This window comes from Sorghum bicolor, chromosome 4 (assembly GCF_000003195.3).
Source record: "Sorghum bicolor cultivar BTx623 chromosome 4, Sorghum_bicolor_NCBIv3, whole genome shotgun sequence".
NCBI lineage: Eukaryota > Viridiplantae > Streptophyta > Magnoliopsida > Poales > Poaceae > Sorghum > Sorghum bicolor.
The window spans coordinates 102,178-121,995 of record NC_012873.2 but is presented as its reverse complement, the minus strand read 5'-3'; the positions used below and the strand labels follow the sequence as shown (position 1 = coordinate 121,995).

The window sequence follows — 19,818 nt, the reverse complement described above, 5'->3', positions numbered from 1 at the left end:
GTCATGCTTCAGTGATGCTGTCTGTCTATGCGGTGCTTTGATTGCATATTTATTTACAATGGATGTATAAGTGTATTTACAATGGATGTATATTTGCTGTTGTGCCAACGGCCGACTTGTGGTTGCCAAGAAGATAAGGGAAATGTTGAGGGAGGAGTTGGATTGATGGATGACCACTTGTCTGTTATCCACCAAGCAAGACCATTTCCCCTCTCTTCCTCAGGTCCTGTATCAGATAAGGCAGAGAAATCGTTTGAAAAGAAAAGCCCCCTCTTGGTTCTTCCTTTCCCTCCCTTTCGGCAGCAGGGGGGGCAGCCATGGCGAAGCCCATCTCCATTGAGGTGTGGAACCCCAGCGGCAAGTACCGCGTGGTGAGCACCAAGTCCATGCCGGGCACGCGATGGATCCGCCTGCTCACCGACAACGACTGCCGCCTTGAGGTTTTCTTCTTGTCCGCCCATTGCTCTGCTGCAATTCTGCTTTGCACCCAAGCTGACTCACATGTTTGCCTTCCCCGTTGGCAGATATGCACCGAGCAGAAGACCATCCTCTCAGTGGACGACATCCTGGCGCTCATCGGCGATCGCTGTGACGGCGTGATTGGACAGCTCACTGAGGACTGGGGGGACGTGCTCTTCTCTGCGCTCAAGCGCGCCGGAGGCACGGCCTTCAGCAACATGGCCGTCGGCTACAACAACGTCGACGTCGAGGCTGCCAACAGGAACGGAATCGCCGTCGGCAACACGCCTGTGAGTCTCTCTTGTCGTTGCTGTAGTTGAAGTGAAATTGAAACCAAAACTAAAACCCCAACCATGCACAGGGTGTTCTGACGGAGACGACGGCTGAGCTCGCGGCCTCCCTCACGCTGTCGGCAGCCAGGAGGATCGTCGAGGCCGACCAGTTCATGAGGGCTGGTCTCTACGACGGATGGCTCCCACACCTGTCAGTTATTCCTCTGCTTCCTCAGCCTATGTGTCGTCATGCATATCCTTCTGCAATGCAAAGATAACAATGCTTCCGTCCTTGGCCTGTATGTATGTTTTGCTGCAGGTTCGTTGGCAACCTGCTCAAGGGGCAGACTGTTGGAGTCATTGGAGCTGGTCGCATTGGCTCTGCCTATGCACGCATGATGGTACGCTACGCTACTCTACTCCTATATTGGAATTGCCTGATTCAGGCAAGCTAAGTTAAGTACTCCCTCCTCTGCCATTGATACCAGATTGAGGGCTTCAAGATGAATCTCATCTACTACGACCTGTATCAGGCCACACGGCTTGAGAAGTTTGTCACAGGCAAGCTACCGACTGATAGATATATACCGCATATGTCACTGCATACTGGAACGTATAGTTGTATACTAATCTGCTTGCTTTGTGCATTGCATTCCTAAAGCATATGGGCAGTTCCTGAAAGCAAATGGTGAGGAGCCTGTCACCTGGAAGAGGGCCGCCACCATGGAGGATGTCCTCAGGGAGGCTGATGTGGTTAGATTCATCATCCTACAATACAATATTGCTGTCATTATATTATATCGACATAATCTCCACTGCAATTCACACAAAAGGACAACTGAATTGTACAAATAATTAATCTGACCGTGGCTTCACTCATCATATTTGTTTCCTGAGTTTGCTTGTTTCATTTGCCTTGCGGCAGATAAGTCTGCATCCGGTTCTGGACAAGACCACGTACCATCTGATAAACCCTGAAAGGCTGGCCATCATGAAGAAGGAGGCTGTTCTTGTGAATGCAAGCCGAGGGCCCGTGATCGATGAAGTCGCCCTGGTGGAGCACCTCAAGGCTAACCCCATGTTTCGTGTTGGCCTCGACGTCTTTGAGGTACCTACTCCATAAAATAAAATAGAACAGAATGTTGCGGGTCAGCAATTCAGCATTAGCTTGATTAAGCTAGCAGGTCTAAGAACTGAATTGAAGCTACTGCTCATGCAACGTTTGTTTGTTACTTACTCAACAGGATGAGCCTTACATGAAACCTGGTCTCGCTGACATGAAGAATGCCGTCGTTGTGCCGCACATTGCATCAGCCTCCAAGGTATTACGATTGTTTTGGCAATCAAGTTGTGGTGTTTTAATTAATTTGGGGTTGCTACAGTGAGGCTAATCTTTCTTGTGTGCTTTTCTTCAGTGGACCCGTGAGGGAATGGCAACACTGACTGCTCTCAACGTTCTTGTACGTAAGCCTATCAGCTACTACTGCACTCTGCATTAGACATTGTGCTATATAAATACAGTACTGTGATGTGAGTTATTGTTACTGATGGATCGAGAGAATTGGCAACTGCCCGCAGGGTAAGATCAAGGGTTACCCTGTGTGGGGAAACCCCAATCAGGTGGAGCCCTTCTTGGACGAGAATTCGACGCCACCGCGTGCCTGCCCAAGCATCGTTAATGCCAAACAGCTTGGTTGGTGACCCTCCCATCTACTTTACCGGCCCGCCAAATCAATGAAATAAATCTCTTACTACTGTACTGCTATGCAAGTGTCATGTGTGTGTTGTCATCCAGCTCGGACGATCTTGCCTTGTCGAAATAACATCTTTCCTCGACAGCTAGAAAAACATGTGCATATAGGCTGCTGGCTCAGCTCCCCGGCCGTTACATTACATGCATTTGTTTTGTTTGTCATCAGTAATACTCCAGTTGCCAACTTTTATTTGACCACGTATGTTGCAGGCCTGCCATCGGCAAAGCTTTAGGAGCCAACGCTGACGCTGCCTTGGCTAGTATCTACTACACGTGTCGTCGTCTCCAGCAGCACATACACTCCATGCGTATGGTTGGCATTCATCTTCAGAGCAGCTAGCTCATCTAGAATGGATGGTGTACTGTGCAGAGGGTGCTCCGGACTAGAGAGCTAGAATGGATGTACTGTGCAGTCAGGCCTCATATATAATGGATTACTACATATATAGATAGATGCAGCTTGGGTTCCGGTATAACAATAAAAACAATGCAAGCACATACGGCTGTATGTGACTTGATGCATGCGTGCATCTGGATCCAGCGTACGCCGCTGATGCATATATTATGTGAATTAATATAATGTTATGTTACATAAGATATATACATCTATCGGATCCCAAACATGTGCGTACGTATCTGGATTTAGTTTTATACGATGAATAGCATATATATATTTGGTATGTACAACGTATATATTTGTGTACAGTGTCGTTGTGCTGTATGCTATAGTAGATAGGTTGCTGTGCATGGATTATTGACCTGCTGGCCAACCAGCAGGGTACGTACATCATGGGCATGACAAGAAGAGAAGAAGAAAGCTGCTGTATCTCCAGTCCCTTGCTATTTGCATCATACAATACATAGTACACTACTACATATAGGCACAGGCAGTGTGTACTAGATATAGCTATTACAAATTAATTGATGACACGGACGTACAATATATATAGTATGATTCAATCGATCGAGAGTAGCAATAAATTGTAAATAAATATAGAGAGAGAGATCCAATCCAGAAGAAGAAGAAAGCAAATGTAATTAAATACAGCGGCTAGCAGTAAACATGCAATTAATGCAAAGCATATTCCGATCCAGAGAGGCCGGCCGGAGATCTATATTCATCATATATCATCGATCATCAATCGATCGAATAATCAGACGAGGATGAGCTTGACGTAGTTGTCGAAGACGAAGTCGGCGAGGACCTTGTAGGCCTTCTCCGTGGGGTGGTAGCTGTCCCAGAAGAGGTAGTCGCCGACGTCCTGGCAGACGGCGGAGGTGACGGCGTTGCAGAGGACGGAGACCTCGAGAAGGCCGGTGCCGCAGCATCCCCTGGTGGACTGGGTGAATCCGTAGCTCTGCGGGTGCATCATCATGTCGTAGAGGAATCCGTAGATGTCCATGAAGACGAGCCGCGTGCCGGGGTACTTTGCCCTTAGCGCCGCCAGCTGCTGCACCATGCCGGCGTTGTAGGCGACGGCGACCTCGTTGTGTCCCTGGGAGCAGCCGCGGTCGAGGCCGCCGGACATGGTGCGCTGCGACGGGACGCAGCCGATGGGCGGGATGCCGATGAAGGCGACGCGGCGCGCCCCTGCGCGGATGAGGTTCTCGACGAAGGCCGTGGCGTGGTGCACCAGGAGGTCGGCGTAGGAGGCGTGGTCGTAGTTGCTGCGGGCGCGCATGGTGAAGTAGGTGTTGGCCACGTCGTCGCTTCCGGCGCAGATGGCGAAGACGCCCCGGGACAGGATGTCGGAGACCCTGGCATCACCATCACCGACACCGGCGGCGTCGCGCACCTTGGCCAGGTAGTCGTGGAACATGGTGAGCTGGTCGGGGAGCGAGATGACGGAGGCAAGCTGCGGGGTGAGCGGGTCGAAGCCGGTGCCGCCGGACGCGAAGCTGACGCCGGTGAGGAGGTCGTGCTTGTCGAGCGGCTGAGCGGAGAGGTAGGGCGGCAGCAGGTCCTTGATGCCCAGGCGGGAGGCGATGAAGTCGGTGGGTATCCTGCCGTTGCAGAACCTGCCCGTGGGTCGGTGGTTCTGGAAGTCGTTGCCGTAGGGCGGGAAGTTGGCCTTCACGATGGTGCGGATGTCGTTGTTGTTGCCGGGGTCCACGATGGAGTCGCCGAAAACGATCAGCGCAGGCGCCAGCGGCTTCTTCTGGTGCTGCGGCTTATTGCCACCACCATTGTTGCCTGCTGCTCTCGTGGCGTTGTTGTTGCCACCACCTGCGGCTGATGATGCACTGGTAACGGGGCCGCCGAACAAGATGAGCACCACCACCAACACGACGGGCCACATTTCTTCTTGCCGCCTTTGCTTTGGTTGCTCACCGGCCGGCCGGTCGATCGATCGATGTATATATAATAAAATAGATAGATGGTCGCGCCGCGCGCCTCTATGAATTGAAGACACTGCTGCAACCACTGGAGAGGAGAGGAGAGGAGAGGAGAAGGAAGTGAAGTGAAGTGAAGTGAAGTGAAGCAGCAGAGCAGAGCTGTGTGGACCGACCGACCGACTGGATCGATCGATCCTATATATGTTATTGGGGAAGAAGAAGAAGAAGAAGAAGAAGAATGCCGCACCGCACCGCACCGCGTATATAGCTTGAGCTGCCTGAGCCCTGAGCACAGCTACACCCAGTGCATGTATATATGCTGTAGAATCCAGCAGCGTGGCCAGGCCAATAAGGCACCGGGGGGCTAGCACTAGCAGGTCATGCATGTTGATGAGAGACTAGACAGCGAGCGAGCTTTGGAGACGGTGGATTTGATTTATGGCCGCCTGCTCCATATATCCATCGTAAATGCGCCTGCTGGCTGGCTGCTGGATTTTCTTGGCGTACGTTGCGCTGCTCGATCTCTGTAGTGGACGACTGGACTGCACTGCGCATGCATGGAGCCATGGCCGTACGTGCCGCCGCTGGCGCTGGACTTGATGCATTATTGCCCACTCCTCACATCTTCCTCATCTCTCCTTGTCTACAGTACTATATCGTGTGCGTGCTTGCACTGTACTACGTACCCACTCCATGCGATCCTCAAATATGACTACTTTTAGACTACTTTTATCCTCAATTAAACAAGGCCCTTGGGCCCTGACGATGTTGTTGATGTTGCTGCCCTGGCTCCGATGTGGGTTGGTATAGGGTGAGTATTGCGTCACTCCTTTGCTACCCATGTGGCGGGGATGCCCACCATGCTCGTGGTGGCGTTTGGTGGGACAGGATGCCTCTCTATGGGCTTGAGAGGGTGGATTGACTGAGGCTAGGGATAAAGCCTAGACGACGACATTTGTAGTGTCACTTCTCCTGGGATGTATCCTCTTTGAGGCCTTAGGTTTGTTGATCCAAAAACTAAAATTTTGTAGTTGGCCACAGGGGCTTGGCAGGTTTTTGCTGGTAAAATAAACCCAGATAGTTGTGTTCTACAAGCGTGCGATAATTGTGTTCTACAAGTGTCGACTGTTGTGAGATCGCTGAACAAAGTTATGTTGTACTTGATGGTCGATAAATCAAAGTTGTGTTGTAGTTGATGGTCTGTCCTGCGGTATTGTGAGTGATCGTAGATACATATTCTCACGATATTGGTACTATATATTAGGGCCTTGTTTAGTTTTAAAAGATTTTGGAAAATCGACACTTTAGCACTTTCGTTTGTATTTGACAAATATTGTCTAACCATAGACTAACTAGGTTCAAAAGATTCGTCTCGTCAATTCCGACCAAACTAGTTTTTATTTTCGTCTATATTTAATACTTGATTCATACGTCTAAAGATTCGATGTTACGAAAAATTAGAAAATTTTTACAAATTTTTTTAGAAACTAAACAAGACCTAGCTCTCAGTGGTCATCAGTGTCGTAACATCTGCATAGGGTATCACATGGCCTAGTAAATGCAGTGCCTGCTGCTGCCATGGCCCATGGACACACACATGAGATTTACCTGCATCTGCATCTGCATCTCGCTGCTGCCATTGCCATGGAAGCGTTGTTTAGTTTTTAAAAATTTTTAAGATTTTTCGTCATATTATTTTTAAATATATGTATGAAATATTAAATATATATAAAAATAATAACTAATTATACAATTTATTTATAATTTGTGAGACGAATATTTTAAATCTAGTTGATCTATAATTAGACAATAATTATCAAATACAAATAAAAGTGCAACTTAAAACCAAAATTTTTCCCCACCTAGACCCGAATGACATATAAGTGCTACAGTAGATCCGTGCACGCGTCTGCCAATAATGTTGCTTTCCACGCCATGCTGAAAAAAATTGAATTTGGTTATAATACTTTCGTTTATATTTGATAATTATTATTCAATCATATACTAATTATATTTAAAAGATTTGTCTTTTAAATTACAGTTAAATTAGTTATTTTTTATTTATATTTAATATTTTATATATGTGTTTAAAGATTCGACGTGACAATAAATCTTTAAATTTTTTTAGATTTTAGGGTGAACCGAAGTAAATGCATGCATGGGTAGGCAGCGCCGCGCCGCGCCCCGCTTGCTCGTACTGGACTGCTACTGACTAGTAGGAGTATACCATCTTTTGTTCTTGTATGCAGCTTTTTTTATCTCAAAATCTAAAAAATTTTTAAGATATCTCATCACATCAACACATGTATGGAGTATTAAATATAGATAAAAATAATTAATTATATAATTTGCCTCTAATTTGCGAGACGAATCTTTTAAGCCTAGTCGTCACATCGAATCTTGCAGCAGATGCATGAATATTTAAATATAGATAGAAAAATAACTAATTGCACAGTTTGTCTGTAATTTGCGAGACGAATCTTTTGAGTCTAGTTAGCCCATGATTGAGCAATATTTGTCAAATACAAACGGAAGTGCTACAATATCCATTTGCAATTTTTTTTGAAACTAAACAAGGCCTTAGTCCATAGTTGAACAATAATCGTCAAATACAAATGAAAGTGCTACAGTGTCGAAATCTAAAAAGTTTTTAGATGTAAACAAGGCTTGAATAGAAGCTCCACTGCACACAGTCTTCTTTCTCATCTCTAAAACTAACTGTCAAATACAAACAAAAGTGCTACAGTGTTTAAATTAAAAAAAAATGACCTTACAAGGTCCTAGTCTTCAAGATGGCCTTGTTTAGTTCCCAAAAAAATTCAAGATTCTTCGTCATATCAAATCTTACAGCACATGCATGAAGTATTAAATATAGATGAAAACGAAAACTAATTACACAGTTTACCTGTAATTTATGAGTCAGATCTTTTGAACCTAGTTAGTCTATAATTAGACAATAATTACCAAATACAAACGAAACAACACCCAAAATCCAAAAATTTTGCTAAATGAACAAGCACTACTACAAAAAACCTTTTGCGAGGCGTTTCGAAATATGCCTCGGAGGCGGGCAGACATTTCAACCGTCTCGGTTAATGCCTCGGATTAACCGAGACGGTCGTTTTTTATTAATCGAGGCGGTTATAGTCAATCGCCTCGCAAAATCGATTTATGGAAGCGGTTAAAAAATAACCGCTACCGTAAATCTATTAACGGAGGCGGGCCTTATAAGTAGCCCGCCTCCAAAAATACCTCCATTTTCGGAGGCGGGCTACTTATAATGCCCGTCTCGGTTAATATTCCCGAGGCCCAGTGAAAAGCCCATATCCAACTCATATCGGGTGTATATATATACAGGGAGTTAGGGTTCCAATCACTCAAGCCAATCGTCCCCTGGCCACTAGCGCCCCTCCCCTTCCCCTTCGTATCTCACCACTAGCCCGACGCCCCCGACCCTCCCCTTCGTATCTAGCCACCGGTGCCCCTCCCCTTCCCATCTCACCACCGGCGCCCCTCCCCTCCCTGTCCCGCTGGCGGCTCCCCTTCTCTCCCATCTGGTGGCACCCCTTCTCTTCCAAGCGGCGCGGGTCGGCCATGGCGCGGGGAGACGCGGCCCCTCTCGGCGCGCGGTGTGCAGAGCGGCCATGGCACGAGGAGGATCTCTACCTCCACGGCCACGGGACGACATGCCCCTCCTCCACGTTGGCGAGCTCCTCCCGGCGCGGATCAAGGGCGGTGGTACCTCCTTGCAGCAGATCGTGGGTGCCGCCGTCCTTCGGCTGTGGATCGAGGGCGTCGTCGTCCTTTGGCAGCGGATTGAGGGCGTCGTCGTCCTTCGGCAGCGGATCCAGGGCGGTGAGATCCCCACGACTCCCCAACAGCACCGGCGGCTCCTGAGCGACGGTGGTGGCGACGGCTAACCGTGGATGGGCTCGCAGGCCTGTCCACGGATTTTTTTTTTATTTTTTATTTTTTTTATTTGATTAACCGAGGCGGGCAGCAAACCGCCTCGATAAATAGGTCATTTACCGTGACCTTTGATCCGAGGCGGTTGCAAAAACCGCCTCGGTTAATAGATTTTGCCCGCCTCCGTAAAGTTTTTTTTAGTAGTGAAGGCCATGGAGAAACGCTGCAAGTTAAAGTCTCGTCGTGACATTTGGTGGTGTTTGAAATTGTCCGGATCGAGTTTTTATCTAGGTTCTGTTACTTTCGAAATGCAGATTCTTCAGCTCCTAAACTTGTCTCGAGTTTTCATCCAAACTTTTAAATTGCACATTCAGCTTCCTACACAGAGATCACATAGAGATGATTTTGTCTTCGACTAGTCTTCTGCAGCAAACTTCGCTCAAACCTCCGTGAATTTGCCTTTGGAAGCTTGCTCCTTTGCATAGCCATGATCCCTCGATAGCTTCTCTGCATAACTAAGCCTTCACCAAAGCAGTTGATGTAGCCAAAGTAAGCGAAGTAGTTAATGCCTGTGTCGCTTTGTGCGAAAAGCTATGAATGAAAATATTGTTTGCTGATTTGCGATAGAAAAATACTATTGAATGGTTGATGTAGACGGTCACAATGTCTTCAAACTTTCACACACGGGCGCTAGGCAAGGCTCACGTCTTTGGGCGGATTTATTGTCCAAATGCGGTCCTCGACAACAACCTCTCTTGGCTGGTGCTTGTTAGAGATTTTTTTACGTATTTGAAGTAGATGACATATAGGCGTGCCTGTTGTCACAGATGTATGTTGTAGATGACCCTTCGCTCCAAATTTATGGTGAAGGCAAAGTCGAAGATGTGATCTCTTGCTCCAAGCAGAGGCGGAGCTTGCGCTCAAAATCCATAAAATAAAACTGAAAACCATTTTCGCCTAGAAACCAAAGTCGCAGTGAAAAACTTGGTTTTTCATGACTTCTCTGCTTGGAGAGAAATCTAAGCAGCACTACCGAACAAGACATGAACATGTATGCAAATGGCAAATGTTTGAAAGAAATTATTTATGAGAAATCGAACGCGGATAGAACATGGGACTGCAGTGCTCGATCGGACCAGTAGTACATTCTTGAATTGAAATGCTTTAAACCTAGGGCAAGCAACTGCTGCAGGCGTATATATGTAGTACAGTTAATTAACGTGCGACGCTGCTCTGCAAGTAATTAAGCTGCCAATGAGGCCTTGTTTAGTTTTATTTTTATTTTTTTGCAAAATAAACACTATAGCAATTTTATTTATATTTGATAAATATTGTTCAATTATGGACTAATAAGCTAAAAAAATTTATCTCATAAATAACAAATAAACTATACAATTAATTATTTTTTATTTATATTTAATGATCTATATATGTACCGCAAGATGTAATAAAGAATAAAAAAAAATTGACATGTCAACAACAACTGACGACGACTGCCCGTCTCTCTCTCTTGTCTCTGGTGACTGCATGCAGACGTGCAGAGATGTACCGGCTCCGATGGCCGGCCGGCGATCCAATTGCAGTGCAGCGCCCAATCCACCCACAGATCTGCTACGCTACCGCTACTGGCCGGGGAGTAAAGGCAATGCTGCCAATGCACATCCACGCAGCGGAATGCAAATGCAACCTGAAAAATTTTTATAAATTTTTTTATGTTCGTTTGGCTGATAAATTACAGCAAAAAGTACTGTTGACAGATTTATTATGAGAGAAAAAATATTGTTGAATGACTAATAAATTTGGCTAATAAGTTTAAGCAATTTAAAGAAGATGGTTACCCCGTTTTAAAATTAAGGAAGAAAAAACGGATGATCATGAAGTTAGGTGAGAAAAAGTAGACTTTTTCCATTCAAGTACAATGGACGAGCTGAGACCTTGTTTAGTTCATCCCGAAAACCAAAAAGTTTTCAAAATTCCCCATCACATCGCGAGATAAATCTTTTGATCTTAGTTAGTCTATAATTAGACAATATTTGTCACAAACAAACGAAAATACTACAGTAGCGAAATTTTCTTTTCGCATGGCCAACCGGAAACGAAAGTGGTGGGCCGGACGAGTATTTCCTTCCCGCAATGTAATAGCAGTTCGCATTAGTTCCGTACGCGCAAGCATGCGAGGTAGCCCAATTGAGATGTGCAGCCCGGCCTGCCGCAGCATGTAGCTAGCTAGTGCGACCATCCGTCTTGAGGCCCAGGCCACACGATGTATTTTCTTTTTCTATCGTATTCACGTTCTATGTTGTTTTTTGAATTTTTGGTGGAGTAAGGCCTGGTTCAGTTGACGAAATTTTTTGGATTTCGCTACTGTAGCATTTTCGTTTGTTTGTGGTAAATATTGTCCAATCATAGATTAACTAGAGTCAAAAGATTCGTCTCGTGATTTATAGGCAACTGTGTAATTAGTTTTTGTTTTCGTCTATATTTAATGTTTCATGCATGTGCCGCAAGATTCGATGTGATGGGAAATCTTGAAAAAATTTGGAAACTAAACAAGGCCTAACTATGTGATATTCCACGATATATTATCCATTGTTTCCTATGTGTTAATGAGCTAACTAATGATTGTGGTCCTACGTCAAAGTCTGTGTTAAGAATCTACAGGGTGTTATGTTGCCATATTTTGGGTTATTTGAAACGTGTAACATATATTGAAAGCCCTAATTTAGTTTTGGATAATTGATGAAACCCTACTACTAATCTCTATACTAAGTGTGTGTAGATTTAATGAGGTTGGTACGTGCCAATTGATGGATCAAGAGATGATCATGGTGATGATGGTGATGACCACAAGATGATCAAGTGCTCAACTTGGAAAAGAAGAAAGAGAAAAACAAAACTCTATGGAGATCAAGACAAAGGTATTGCTTAGGGTTTTGGTTTTGGTGATCAAGACACCATAGAGGGTGTGATTACATTTAGAATAGATAGTCGTACTATAAAGAGAAAAATTCTTTGGCTAAGCGGTTATCAAGTGCCACTAGGTGTCATTATTCATGTGCATGCATTTAGAACCTAGTGAGCTAACTTAACTCCTTCAAAGAAAATGATTATGAAAATGCTAACACACGTTCACTTGTTGATACACACTTGATGGTGTTGGCACACTTTGAGAAGGATGTTGAGGTTGAAGGGTAGAGAGGGGTTTGGGTTCCTCTCTCAAGTTCGGCGGGATTCGGCGCTTTTGAGTAAATGAAATGCATATTTTCTATTACGCCGGTGGGAAATTTAGAGAAGTTGCGGGAGTGTTTCTCGCTAAGAAATACTCACCGGACGCTGACTGCATAGGCACCGGACGCTGGGGCTGCGCGTCCGGTGTACTATCAGTACCTGGCCCTGTTAGGGTTCGGCACCGGACGCTAGGCACCGGACGTAGGTTAAACCCTGTTGGTGCGTCCGGTGCTGCCTGACTTCTTTAGGTGTTTCTGACTGAGAGCACCGGACGCTCAGGGTGCGTCCGGTGGTGCGCGTTCGGTGTCCTTGCGCATTTGCAATGTTCTTTGGGTAAGGGACCGGATGCTCAGGAGCGCGTCCGGTGATCCCGCGCGTTTGCAGACCTCTCTGCGCATGAGATCTGTGTTCACCGGACGCGTCCGGTGCTAACTTGAGCGCCGTTGGAGTTCAACGCGTGTAATTCAAAGAGCTGACACGTGGCTGTTTCTGGAGCACCGGACGTAAGGGTTGAGCGTCCGGTGCCTCCTGCTTGAGCGTCCGGTGGCCTCGACTGTTGTCCAGTGAAAGAGCCAACAGCTCTATTTGTTTGAGGAGCTTATAAATAGTTGTTGGCCGGCTTGGGGCTCACCCTCTTGGCATTCTAGCATATTTAACATCCTTGTGAGCCTAAGCAAACACCTCCCATTCATCTCCTTCATAGATTGTTCATCTTTGTGAGATTGGGAGGGATTCCAAGTGCATTTGCTTGAGTGATTGCATCTAGTGACACTTGGGGATCGATTTGGCTACGGTTTTCTTGTTACTCTTGGTGGTTGCCGCCACCTAGACGGCTTGGAGCGGTGGAGGAGTATTGGCACGAGTTGGTAATGGTTCGTGGCCATATCCCGGTGATTGTGAGGGGTCTTGTACCTTCCTTGGCGGAGAGCCGAAAGGTAACTCTAGTGGATTGCTCGTGTCATTGAGTTACCTCACTTGTGGGTCGGTTCTTGCGGTGTTCTAGTAAGGACGAGGTTCGTGCTACACCTCTTAGCCACCGAACCACCAAGTGTTGGTCGACACAACAGAGACGTAGCGTGCCGGCAAGCACGTGAACCTCGGGAGAAAAATCAGTGTCTCAATTGTGATTGATTGGCATTCTCCCGGTGCTTGATTATTCATATATTGGTAATTGGTTCATCCCCTGTACGGCGATATAAATATCTCATCCTCTCCATTTACTTACCGCGAAGTAGTGTAATTAGTTTAGTTGCTCACTTTGTCTTGTGTAGCTTAGTTCACTAGTATAGCTTGTAGTGACATAGCCTTTGTATGCTTAGTGATCATATCAACTAGAATTGTTGAATAGGTGGCTTGCAAACACCTCTTTTAGAGCTAGAGCAAAAAGCTTTCGCTTTGTTTTTTACTAATCTATTGCTCTAGTGATTTTGTAGATTTTTAATAGTCTATTCACCCCCCCTCTAGCCACATTAGGATCTTTCACACTACATATAAAATAAAACTATGATCTCAATGAATAGTTTTTAAGAAATAATTTTTTATCCAATCACATACATTCTCTCTCCGTTCTCTACCAATCACATCACTTCATGTGTTAGTTCTTTATAGACATGGTTTCTAACTTATATCTGATTTTTATGACTTTTGCGAGACGAATCTTTTAAGCCTAATTAGTCTATAATTGTATACTAATTGTCAAATAAAACGAATGAGCTACAGTAAACTTTAACATCTCCAATCAAACACCCCGTGAAAAGAAAAAGTAGTGAGCTGACATTGCAGAAAGGTGCCTATTGGAGATAGCAGCACCTAGGGGTGTTTAAAAGTGTTTATTAAAATCCAATCGAGGGCCTAAAGTTTAAATGTGAGAGTGCCATGTCGGGTATTTGGATAGCAATAATAAGAACATGTTTAGTTTACCTCTTTTGTCAAAACTTTTGTTACTTCACTCCATCTTTTGGTAAAAATAGATCTAAATAACATAGGCAAAAAAATAAAACTTGGGCTGCTAAACTTTTGGCATTTAGTACTGAAGAGGCCAAAACTAGGCAAAAACATTATCGGGCACATGCTATATCTGCATGGCTAAAGTTTTAACATGCATCTAAATATCAAGATGTAAAGTTTGAATGATTAAAAGTTTCTCAGAAAAAAGATTAGGGATAAAAGTCTTGCCGTTCCAATCCATCAAAACATCCTCCAAAATAAATTACAGAAGTACTTAGTAATATGCGAGATGAATTTTAGAAGCCTAATTAATCCTTCATTAGTAGCATGTTTACTGTAGCACCATATTGTCAAATCATAGACTATATAGGCTTAAACATTTTATCTCGTAAATTAGTCACAATCTGTACAATTAATTATTTTTAATTTATATTTAATACTCTATGTATTATGTGTCTATATAAATATCCAATGTAATAGGGGCTAAAGTCCATTAGGGGGAGGGGATATATGTCAGGGGCCTCAAAAAGGAAGGAAGAAAACGCCATGCTAGGAGAAGGCATACACTGACGTCTGACAGTCTCAAACGAAATTGCCATAACGATGTCCAGTCCAGAGCGAGGAAAGAGAAACTCGAACGAAAGTGACATGTTGGGCCGCGGGCGTTGGCGTCGTCGGCAGCTCTCGTGACTTGGTCAGCGGATGGCGAAGACGAGACAACGCATAACGGCGACTGTAGTGCGAGCTTCGGCTGAATGTGCATTTCACCAACATCCTCCTGGGAGCATCCTCGAGCGGTTGGATTCGATCCCCAAGCCTGTATAGTGCAACGCAGCTACTCTACGTGGAGCAGCCTGCAACGCCATCACCGTCGTCGTCGAAGATCTTCACGCTCTGTTTCGCTTATCTCATAAGTCGTACATTTTTTATCAGTTAACGATGTTTTTCTCTTATAATGAATCAGTGAACATTATTTTTAGTTATGACTTTTAACCAACAAACAGTCTCAGTCAATATGGTCATACAGCGTGGGCAAAATTTTGAAAAAACACTATTAAAATATATATTTTTATTATGATTATAGATTAAATTTTTACACATATAACCGATTTCCTCTAGCTTTGCTACTACGGCCTTGTTTAGTTCCGAAAAGATTTTGGATTTCGGTACTGTAGCACTTTTGTTTGTTTGTGACAAATATTATTCAATTATAGACTAACTAGGATCAAAAGATTCGTCTCGCGATTTCCAGTTAAACTGTGTAATTAGTTTTTGCTTTCGTCTATATTTAATGCTTCATGCATTTGCCACAAGATTCGATGTGACGGGGAATCTTGAAAACTTTTTGCTTTTTGGGTGAACTAAACAAGGCCTACTTTAGCTTCACAAAAAAGATGGACAAGTGGAGGAGGACGCGGCAGTGGGGCGGGCGATTGAGGTCCCTGCGAGAGTGGGGCAGGGGCAGCGCCGCTGATGGAGAATTAAGCTACCGCTAAAACACCAAGACGTACATCTCAGGAGTCAGGACGAAGACTCTGAAATAAGTAGGTGCAGGATGTTTCACTAAAGATGGGAAAATTAGAGGCCACGTTAGAGCCTATATATGGTGCAAATTCATCTTGTAGAGATCAGATCACCCTTGGAAAAGTCGGTAAATTTGGCGTTTTGCCTTTAGGCTTTTGCTGTGATGTGTGTTTTTATATTCGCTATATATAAACCGTGCCACCTCACCTACCCGCACCCTGCCTCGTCCTAGATCCACCACGCCATCGGATTCTGACTACGGAACCTCTTGTGAGTTGTGACTTGTACTCACTCACGTCCAAGGATTAATACAATTTTAGCATGGTGTTATGTCTAAGGCCTTGTTTAGTTCACTCCAAAATTTAAAAACTTTTCAAGATTTTTCGTCACATCAAATTTTGTGGTACATGCATATAGCATTAAATATAGACAAAAACAAAAACTAATTGCACAATTTGTTTGTAATTTACGAGTCGAATCTTTTGAGTCTAGTCAGTCTATAATTGGACAATAATTGTCAAATATAAACAAAAATACTAGAGTATCAAAATCCAAAAACTTTTCACAACTAAACAAGGACTTACTATAAGTCTAACTAATTACAGATTAAAAGTATCGATATCAGCAAATAAATATTATTAGATTAATTATAAATATATATATATATATATTCATAATAAATTGATTTAGAGTTATAAACATGCATATACTAGTATGCAGCCTGTTCCCTTGAGTTTGGCCTTGTTTAGTTCCCAAAAAAATTTGCAAAATTTTTCAGATTCCCCGACACATCGAATCTTTAGACGTATGCATGCAGTATTAAATATAGACGAAAATAAAAACTAATTACACAGTTTGGTCGGAATAGACGAGACGAATCTTTTGAGCCTAGTTAGTCTATGATTGGACAATATTTGTCAAATACAAACGAAATTGGTACTATTCACATTTTGCAAAATATTTTGGAACTAAACAAGGCCAATTATTAGTTGAATATGCAAGCTATTCAACAGTGTTTTTCTCTCACAAAAAATTATCAACAATACTTTCTATCATAACTTATCAACAAGCTTTGTTTAGATGTGAAAACTTTTTTGGATTTTGCTACTGTAGCAATTTTATTTGTTTGTGGCAAATATTGTCCAATCATAGACTAACTAGGATCAAAAGATTCATCTCATGATTTACAGTCAAACTGTATAATTAGTTTTTTGTTTCGTCTATATTTAATGTTTTATGCATGTGCCGTAAAATTCGATGTGACAGAGAATCTTAAAAACTTTTTAATTTTTTGGGTGAACTAAACAAGGCCTTAGTTCCAAAAAATTTTGCAAATTTTTTTAGATTCTCCGTCACATTAAATCTTGTAGTACATGCATGGAGCACTAAATATAAATAAAAAAAAATAATTAATTATACAGCTTATTTGTAATTTGTGAAATAAATCTTTTGAGTCTAATTAGTCTATGATTGAATAATCATTATCAAATACAAATAAAAATACTACTGTGCTTCTTTTGCAAAAAAATTTAAAACTAAAACAAGGCACAAGGAAAGTTGTTTCTGCGGCGGCTGCTGCTGCTATAACCTTTACAGTAGTAGGCATGCTGCTGCTGCTGCTATACTGGGGTACGCCGGCAAGGCCACCGTACGCACGTCTCTCCACTGTGAAGGAGCATACTGGTTTAGTTGGTGTGGTTAAATTTTATATATATCGAGTATTAAATATAAACTATTTACAAAAATAAAAATATAGTTAGAGAAATAATTTGTGATATAATTTTTTAAGTAAAATTAGTTAATGATTGAATATTAATTATCAAATAAAACTAAAATACTACAATAACTATTGAATTTTAACATCCTCAACTAAATACCTTCTTAGTTTTAAAATCTTTTAAGATTTTTTATCATATCGAATCTTTAGACTTATATATGGAGCACTAAATATAAATAAAAAACTACTAATTGTGTAGTTTAAATGTAATTTATGATATGAATCTTTTAAATCTAACTAGTATATTGTTGAACAATAATTGGCAAATAGCCAGACAAAAAAAATCGTGAACTAAACGATGGCATGTCGTGCACTGTGATTGTACGTTACGGCACGCGAGTCACATGCATACAGGGATAGTACGTATCATAACCTGCATGTGATAGATGTGCCTACTAAGGCTTTACTTAGTTTCAATTTTATTTTACAAAATAGATACTGTAGTATTTTTTTTATTTAATAAATATTGTTCAATTATAGAGTAACTAAGTTTAAAAAATTTGTCTCACAAACTACAAGTAGTTATTTTTTTATCTATATTTAAAATTTTATACATATAATGTAAGATTTGATACGACCAATCTAAAATTTTTTGTAATTTTTTTTGAAACTACGAGTCCTAGGGGGAATCCGTGCGTTGTACATGTCCATGATGTATGGTCACATACAGTGGATCCGTACGTACGTGTCCATGCATATGCAATGCATGCAAGGAAAACACGATGCATCAAAGCTCACACATGACGTACTAGTAGTATACAGTGCCAGGTCCAGGTGCCAGTACCCGTAGCTAGCCATGAGTTGTGCAACCTTGCAAATTGCAGGCTGCAATAATGCAAGGCGTATGTGTACAAATAAATAATGCTAGGGCCTTGTTTAGTTCCAAAAAGTGAAAAGTTTTCGGTACTGTAGCACTTTCGTTTGTTTGTGACAAATATTATCCAATCATAGACTAACTAGGATCAAAAGATTCATCTCGTGATTTACAGCTAAACTGTGTAATTAGTTTTTGTTTTTGTCTATATTTAATGTTTCATGCATGTGTCACAAGATTCGATGTGACGGGAAATCTTGAAAACTTTTTGGTTTCAACTAAACAAGACTAGATTTCGACGAAGGTACATAGTAGGAAGAGCACGTTTTTTTGTTGGTACTTTTTTTTTCAGTCAACAATATTTTTTCTTATAATAAATCAGACAATAATAATTTCAGCTATATCATTTTAAACCAACGAACGTTGCGTTTAATGAAATACCATAATTTGTTATATACGAGTACGTATTTTGAACGGCCGGACGACGTGGACCTCGGTGTGATGAGCTTGTATTGCTTGTATATATTGGCTCCTTAAAAAGTGAGATGTACATGGTCTTGTTTAGATGTAATTTTTTTTAGATTTTGATACTGTAGTATTTTTGTTTGTATTTGAAAAACATTGTCCATTCATGGAATTAACTAGATTTAAAGGATTTGTCTCACAATTTACAGTGCAATATGTGTTGCAAAATTTGATGTGACAGGAAATATGAAAAAAATTGCAATTTTTTTTGAAACTAAGGCCTTGTTTAGTTTCCAAAAAATTTTGTAAAATTTTTCAGATTCCCCGTCACATCGAAACTTTAGACGTATGCATGAGGTATTAAATATAGACAAAAATAAAAGCTAATTACACAGTTTAGTCGAAATTGATGAGACGAATCTTTTGAGCCTAGTTAGTCTATAATTGGACAATATTTATTAAATACAAACAGAAATTGGTACTATTCACATTTTGTAAGTAAACGAGACCTAAACAGGGCATAAACCCTAATGGTCAGGCATGCGGCTGGACTGACGAGGGCACAGCAAACTACAAGCACCAAGGCCTTGTTTAGGCCTTGTTTAGTTCCTGAAAAATTTTATAAAATTTTTCAGATTTTTCGTCACATCAAATCTTTAGACGTATGCATTGAGTATTAAATATAGATAAAAATTAAAACTAATTGCACAGTTTGATCGGAATTGACGAGACGAATTTTTTGAGCCTAGTTAGTTCATAATTGAATAATATTTGTCAAATACAAACGAAAGTGTCACTATTCCTATTTTGCAAAACTTTTTAAAAGTAAACAAGGCCAGTTCCCCAAAAATTTTGCAAAACTTTTCAGATTTCTCGTCACATCGAATCTTTAGACGTATGCATGGAGTATTAAATATAGATGAAAATAAAAACTAAATATACAGTTTGGTCGGAATTGACGAGACAAATCTTTTAAGCCTAGTTAGTCTATAATTAGATAATATTTGTCAAATACAAACGAAAGTGCTACTATTTATATTTTGTAAAAACTTTTGGAAGTAAACGAGGCCCAAGGCGAGCGCTCTGACTGGCTGGCCGCATGCAGACGCACGCAGGAGCCAACGCATGCACGCACTGTAGCAGGTACCAAAACACTCTACCTGTGCCACGCTGCAGACTGCACTAGTGTTGTCATCATCTATACAGTATACTAGTATGGCATTGCAGTATGGCTGGCACCTGGCAATGGCAGTGGCACCCGGGCCCGGCCAAACCAAGGCCATCCTCGGCGGCAGGGCAATAGGACATACCAGCGGCCGGGCCGGGACCGGGCGCG

At 42.3% G+C, this 19,818-nt stretch overlaps 2 protein-coding genes across 3 annotated transcripts; one reads left to right on the top strand and one right to left on the bottom strand.

Moving 5' to 3' along the window:
- Positions 160–3,164, top strand: LOC110434935 (glycerate dehydrogenase). Of its 2 annotated transcripts, XM_021459975.1 has the most exons (11): positions 160–440; positions 525–749; positions 821–942; positions 1,051–1,132; positions 1,220–1,292; positions 1,393–1,484; positions 1,657–1,839; positions 1,976–2,053; positions 2,147–2,191; positions 2,310–2,424; positions 2,695–3,164. In XM_021459975.1, exons 1-11 carry the CDS (start codon positions 318–320, stop codon positions 2,715–2,717), a joined length of 1,161 nt encoding a protein of 386 aa, XP_021315650.1. In that variant the 5' UTR covers positions 160–317; the 3' UTR covers positions 2,718–3,164. The 2 variants fall into 2 exon arrangements, with proteins under 2 accessions (XP_021315650.1, XP_021315651.1); XM_021459976.1 differs by lacking the exon at positions 2,310–2,424 and having other exon boundaries at positions 198–440.
- LOC8066468 (GDSL esterase/lipase EXL3) lies at positions 3,378–5,240 on the bottom strand. The gene has a single exon (XM_002451293.2). The coding sequence runs from the start codon at positions 5,205–5,207 to the stop codon at positions 3,639–3,641; it is 1,569 nt and encodes a 522-aa protein (XP_002451338.2). The 5' UTR covers positions 5,208–5,240; the 3' UTR covers positions 3,378–3,638.